The sequence below is a fragment of the Parasteatoda tepidariorum genome, chromosome 9 (assembly GCF_043381705.1).
Source record: "Parasteatoda tepidariorum isolate YZ-2023 chromosome 9, CAS_Ptep_4.0, whole genome shotgun sequence".
NCBI lineage: Eukaryota > Metazoa > Arthropoda > Arachnida > Araneae > Theridiidae > Parasteatoda > Parasteatoda tepidariorum.
The window spans coordinates 70,097,207-70,104,349 of NC_092212.1; the positions used below are offsets into that span (position 1 = coordinate 70,097,207).

The window sequence follows — 7,143 nt, forward strand, 5'->3', positions numbered from 1 at the left end:
ATATATATATTTCTAGAAATAAACATTCATTGAGATTAAAGGACACTTGTATTTTTCTTGATTAATAAATATCAAGTAGAATAGAGGGGAAATATTTATTTGGTATTAGTTTAGCTTTTCTAATTGTGTTGCCATGTACCTTCTGTTTTTTGTATTATTTCTTTGTGTTGCCATGTACCTTCTGTTTTTTGTATTATTTCTTTGTGTTGCTAAGTACTGGTTAATTGATAATTTTCTCGTTTTCACACCTATCGGAGACAATGTAATCAGCTAGTAGATAAATATATTGAGGTTGGCCCACAAATATTTATGAAAATTTGATAGGTTGAGGGCATTATTAAGAATTGAAAATTGCTTATTAGCCCGTGAAAAAGGATGCCATCACTCACCACTTGATGCTCTTCCGTATTATGAACATTCTGACAAAACGCCTCTGGACTAGCATATTTATTTAGATAAATTATCTTGATTTTTGTGAAGTATGTTATTTTAATAATTTTCGTCAAAAATGGCCTTTAAATAGAATAAGAAATAGATGTTATTTTCGTAATTTAATAATTTTTGTAACTAACTTCCGAGTTAAGTTAATCGTCAAAGTATTGTAATAATACAACAGTCTTATTCAACTCTTGGCATGCAATTGGCATGTTTGCCGTTTCTCACATTCCGTACACCAGTACAAAATACTTTTCATTTCTTTAAACAAATCAATTCAAAGATGAACCTTTATAAACATAATATCGTGTTTTTAACGTAATATCTTGTAGCTTTTTACATCTTCGAATTGCATAGAATTGCATCGTAGTTAGGTTAAGTTAAACTACAGTGTCGCGTAATCAGAGAGATAATTAGGTTTTAATGTCATCTGATACTGAATTAAAATAGACCTAATTATGATCGAAATTACGATCCAACAAACTGTAAAATTTTTAACTGTGTCTAATGTCTGACAGTGTAAGATTAAATTTACACTGTTGCAATTATCAAAGTCCTAAAACTTAAGAACTGGAGGGGAGTTGCCATGGACAGAGAGAGCTGGAGAAGGCGTGCTGTTCAGGCAGCCAAGGCCTGCAAAGGGCTGTTGCGCCCCTGAAGAAGAATTATCATTCTGAAATTATTATTAAATAACCGGCAGCTGTCTGTTCATTCAATCAGCCCTAAAGTTTACAGTAAAAAGCATTTTTTTAACATTTACGGTTTTTAAACCATTTTTAAACCGTTTTCAACTAGTATGTTTAGAAAATCATGAATACAAAATTATATGATTTTTTTAACCATTTGCAGCAAGCATAGTCTCAGAACGGACAAACAACGGAAATTTAACATGACATTTGAGCTAGGCTTTTCGTTAGGTAAAGGGCATAGCAGTTTGGTTTTAAAGGAGTTGTGTTTTATCAAACGTACAAGTAATGTGAGTTATTTGGATTATTCGGTTTCACAGTAATAAAAGATGGGAAATATTTGCCTTTTATAAAGGTAAGCAGTTTTATGTTCCTGCCATCGATACGTGAATAAAAGTATCCAGGCCAGGGTCACAAATTGAGGAGTACAGGACTCTGGAAACTCTTCATAAGTCAAAAGAAAATGAGGAAAAATTGTTGTGTTAACGCTGGGTTTGAACCCCCGTTCTGTAAATCATAAGATTTCCGGATTTGCTCCGGATAAAATGTACCCAGTTGTAAAGAACTAAGCAGCTTCATCAGGTGAGCCTAGTTTGTGCGACAAAATTCTGACTTTTTAGCCATATTAGGTGAAAGCAGTTAATAAACTGCTTTTCTCACCGCTGACAGTTTGAATATCTTCTTATTTTTAGTTATTTAACTGTTTTTGATGAATATATTAAAATACAATCAAATAAATTGTTATTTATCCATTTTTCTCCAGAAATTTCTCACAGTCTATTCAATACTTTCTTTATACGTTAGGAAAAAATAATTCCAAACAATCTATGCAAATTTTTATTAAATGCTTGAAAACTGCTACGGATTAAAGGTCAACAGCTGTTTTATTTTTTAAACATTTCAGTATTTCAGCATTTCTTTTCATCATGAAGTCTATCCAAGAAATCCATACACTCTTTCTATAAAAAAGAAATCAATATATTATTTTTAAATTAAACAACATTTTTAAAAGTTTAAGGATGTTACAGAAATTGTGATAGTTTTAGGTTTGCTCCATTAATATGCTTTATAGCAATATATTATATCAAAAACGAATTTCTTAAGGTAAAGGTTCATATTAGAAACTAAAAATGATTTTATTAAATTATGTATTAATCAAAATGCGAAACTCCTTAAACTACGTATTTATAATCTACAAATATAAATTTGGGCAGTATTAGGTACTTAATTTATGCGAACTTAACTTTTTGTTATACACATAACACAAGAAATATTTATTAAAGATACATTTAATTTTCTTATAAATAATTTCGACTGAAAGATAAATAGTTTATGCAACACAAAAATCAATCACTAAATAAAGTTTAAGTATTTTCTCTGTTTAAAAAATAAAAACATTAAAATACCAGTTAATAATTAGAAATTACTCATAAAGAATGGTGGTTGAACAAATTTAATTATGAATATGCTTATTGTTTATGTATGCTTATTAATTATGTAATTTAGATGGCTTAATTATGTATGCTAATTAATAATGCTTAATCATTTTAAAGCAAATGGGATTATTGTGTAGAGTGCATCTTTTGATTAAAATTCTGAAAATTCTGAAATTATACACTAATAATATTCATTGGATACGCAACTTTTAAGTGATAATTTGTTTTTATATGACAATTCATGAAAATTTGAAAAAAATTAAAAGAATTTACTGTTTTTGAAGAGTATAAAAATTTTAAGGTTTTTGCAGGANCCTTACTAATCTAGAAAAAATCCTTCCCATGTGATAAATTTTATGCACTTTTTTCTCTCCCTCTGAAAATTATTAAAAGGTACATCACGCAAAGAAAGATAATCATTTTGAATTATTTTTGTTCTAATGGTAGAAATTCCACGTTATTATTTTTTATGGTAATATTTTATAAAAGTAGAATAATTTGTAAATTTAAGGTACGCAAATTTTTAATATTTTAAAGAATGTAATTTTACGACGCAAAAAATAAAATTGAACCATCATTTCTGACGAATCTTTTTAATACGCTGAAACGTAATAGTTAGTATGTTCGCAGTTGAACTTTTGCCCATTGGTCAGAAAAAACTTTAAAGTCTCATTCTCTGACCGTCTTGGCAAATCCAAATATTTTTAGTCACTGCGCATTTGAGTGAAACTTACCTATCACCCTTTGCAGATCCTTTTAAGCAAACAAATAAAGTCTAATTCTAAACATTTACCATAGTTCCAACGCAACCAACTACAATAAGTTGAGAGGCATCATTAGTTTCGCTATTTAAAAAAAAATCAAAATGGATTCCGTTATGTCCGAGTTTACGGAGAGATGAGTTTAGGTCAAATAGTTCTTAGATCTTAAATAAACTATATATATATATGGTTTTGTTTTAGATCTACGATAGGAGCCTTCGTATATTTTGCCGAATTCATGACTAACGATTTGTTTTTTTCTCCATGAAAGTAAATATCTAGAGCTTTGATTTCCTATTCATTATTTAATTCCGCATATTTAATTACAGTATTCTTTGCTACTTTTGCCAATTCTAAATCTGTCTTCAGTGATTGAAGAATTTTTGCATTTTGTAATTTCATCTTTTATTTCTTAGTTTGTATTTTCATCTTTGTTTTTACTCTCTGTAAATCATATGATAATGATATCGCAAATGCAGCACCAAGTCTGTCCAGCATTCTATACCTGCCACATGTTTTAGCAACTGTCACAAGTTCAATTCTGGTTTGGGGTACGGCTGAGGCTAAAGGTGATGGAAGGTCTCCTTTGGTCTCCTTTGGTGGTCTCCTTTGACATCAAATTTGAAAATTTCAGAATGCGCTTCGATGCCTTCTTTTGTAACTTAAATGTTGTTTTCTTGAAGTCTTTTGTATTGATTTTGCCTGTTTTCTTGAAATCTGGAAACTTGTGCTTCGCCTAAAGCCAGATTCGTTTTCTTTTCTATCCATGTTTTGATTTAACTGGAACATAATTGTGAATTAATTGAACATATACCCATTCATATTACAGTTTGCTAGTCAAGAAAAAACTCGCTCTTTTGATGAATTTTCCTGTGCTTTTATACCAAACGTAATTCAGCCATCAATTTTACATTTGTGGAGATATGGTGTACTCTTCACTTTTCTATATCTTGTTTACTTTTGGTTGCAATTTTAAAATATTATTAATAACATAAAAAAGCTAACAAAACCCTCATGAGACAGTTACTGAATAAGAAGGAAACTGAACCAGGAAGATTTTAAAACAATTCATGAGTAATACTTTTCTAAATACACAACGTTTGCAAGGTGTTTCATTTTCTTCCGACAATTTTTAGAAATATGACATTTTCTTAAAAATTTTGTAAAATTTTATAATTTTTTCAGCTGTTGCAACTGAAAAATTCTGAAATTATACTCTAATAATATTCATTGGATACGCAACTTTTAAGTGATAATTTGTTTTTATATGACAATTCATGAAAATTTGAAAAAAATTAAAAGAATTTACTGTTTTTGAAGAGTATAAAAATTTTAAGGCTTTTGCAGGAAATGAAGATGATGCATAAAAAATCTGAAAAAGCCCACATGTGATATACGAGATCATGAATATATAAAGAAGTAAAACAATTATTCATTGGCACTCGTAAAACATTAAAAAATAAATAAAAAGAAGCTAAATTACTTTTTAAACAACACAATACATGAAATAATTTGAAAATTTTTATTATACAATATCATTAGACATGTTTTTACATTGTATACCAATACATAAATTTTTTAAATATTTATTTTAATAATTTATTTATTTTAAATAACTTTGTATAAATATATAAAATTTGAAATTTAAGTTTACCTTTTCTTTAAATTTTTGCTAGATTTTTTTCAAAAAAATATGTTTTTAAAAAATATTTATTAAAATATTAAATATTTGTTACAACTTTCTGAAGACAAATTAATGTTCTTGAAACATATGTTTTTAAAGATTTTTGCAACGAGTGTTCCCAATTTTTGAGGTACATCAATATAAAACTAATTAAACATAAATAATGATCTTGTCGAAAAAAATCAATTTCCAATGTTTAAAAAATAAAACAAACAATATTAAATTTCAAATAGTGTAAATGAATCTAAGCTGCATTATTATTAAAGTGCACTTTTTTTTAATATTTCCTTTATAAATTTTTTATTTAATATTTCCTTTATAAAATGTAAGCATCTTAATTTTATAAAGGAAATAATAATATCCACTCTTAAAGTATTCCTTCAAAAAATATTTTGACGAAATATTTCAGAAACATAAATGTTATTTTTGTTGCTTTTTGGAATATTACTTGTAATACATTTTCAATAATGACTTCTTTAATTAACATCTTGATTTCCGATTTTTGATACAGGTAGAGAAACTTACCGTTCGGTCTGACCAGCGCATGCACGTAGCTGTTGGAGTTGTACAAATTTCCTTTATAAAAAAATAAATAATATTAAATGAACTAAGTTTTTCCAAACATAAAGAATGTTTATAATAGTAAATAAATATCAAGATTAAGGAAATTCTAAAGCATTGTTTTTATTTCGTTATTTTAAATAATCATTAAAGATGTATAATAATTATTTAGAATTTCTTTGCAATATATAATTTGTTTTATTCACATATTTATTTTCACAAAAGGATAAAATGCATATTATTGATAATAAGTACTTGTAGTTGTTAATTTATAAAGTGAACTTTCAATGCATAAGTTCCGTAGTTGATTTGATTTCTTTTTTATGTTATGTAGTTTGACTTTAACAATAAATGTAGTTTGACTTTAAATCACAAAAATACTTATTCAATTTTCTATAACAAAAGTTGCTCGAAACGGCGGTCATTGGCGTCATTTCACAGTATACAGGGATGCAAAAGCAATTCCCAGATGCACCTGAAGATGTAAGGTAAGCTTTTGATATCTACCAAATTGAAGACAGTCTCAAAGTTAGCAGGAAGAGTAGCATGTATTTGGTAAATTTAGGTAGTGCACGCTTCAACTGACTGCCACCATTTACCTCCTCTAGATTCAAAGCTTACCCAGAGAGCTGTCTAAGGTGGATTTTAATGTCAAAAACAATGTTTTTCACAGAGCCCAACAAGGCTTATAAATAATTAAGAAATAAACCAAACAAAGCTTGAAGCAATATTAAGTTTAACTATGTAAACTAGCAAAAGCGAGGTAGTTTGAAGCAAAAGGTAAAAAAGGAAATTTTTTTTGGAAAGAATTAGGCATGCTTTTAGGAAATCTTTAAGGAAATAATCTTGACGTACAAATGTTTCTTCTAAGTTTAAAAGAAGATAAATAAGTAAACATTTCAATGCTAACCAAATGAAAATGAAAATACAGTGTTTACAGTACAGGTGTCTGTGAACTGAAAACTAACGTGTTTCGCAGTTTTTTTTTTCTATCAACGAGGTTTGCGAACCCATGCTCTATGTAAACATTTCATCGTTTTGATTTCTTTCATTACTTTTCTGAATTTGTTGATTGAATTTTACACTATCCTGCACCCATACTTCATTAAAAAAATATTTGTTAAAATTCGGGTATAGAGTTTTCAATCATTGTGTTTGAGGTCAATCTAATAATACCTTGCTTAAATAGTTTTTTTTAGTAAATTGAAGCCATAGTTTTAGGATTAAATATCACACATGCATTGCATCTTTTAGTCAGAAATTTTTTTCGATGCCTTTTATTACTCTTCTGAATTTCTTGATTCAATTTGCACAATACGAGGGTTGCTATTTATATTTCTGGCCTTGGCAACAGTAAGTGTTGCTAGGCGACCGCAGACGATTTCAATCGAAAGTTTGATATTTTTAAACATAAATTCAGCAGACGATTTACCATTATAGCTTCATTTGTGTTGTTGACAGTAAATTGAAAAGTTCTTCTCTTTCAAAAAATGGAATTGAATCGTGAACATTTTCGTGCCATTATTTTTCATAACTTTCGACGTGGATTGTCAAGACAAGAGTGCTTCGATGAACTTAAT

The 7,143-nt window shown here is 28.3% G+C and overlaps 1 protein-coding gene across 1 annotated transcript in view; it reads right to left on the reverse strand.

Annotated features, from left to right (window-relative positions):
* Positions 1-1,944: 1,944 nt before the first annotated feature.
* Positions 1,945-7,143, reverse strand: part of LOC107455520 (uncharacterized) — a 15,099-nt gene continuing 9,900 nt past the window's right edge. Inside the window, exons 5-6 of the mRNA XM_043054405.2 lie at positions 5,528-5,578; positions 1,945-2,080 (exon numbers count right to left, since the gene is read on the reverse strand). Coding sequence (XP_042910339.2) covers positions 2,030-2,080; positions 5,528-5,578 — 102 coding nt within the window. The 3' untranslated portion in view covers positions 1,945-2,029. The remainder of the gene's footprint in view (positions 2,081-5,527; positions 5,579-7,143) is intronic.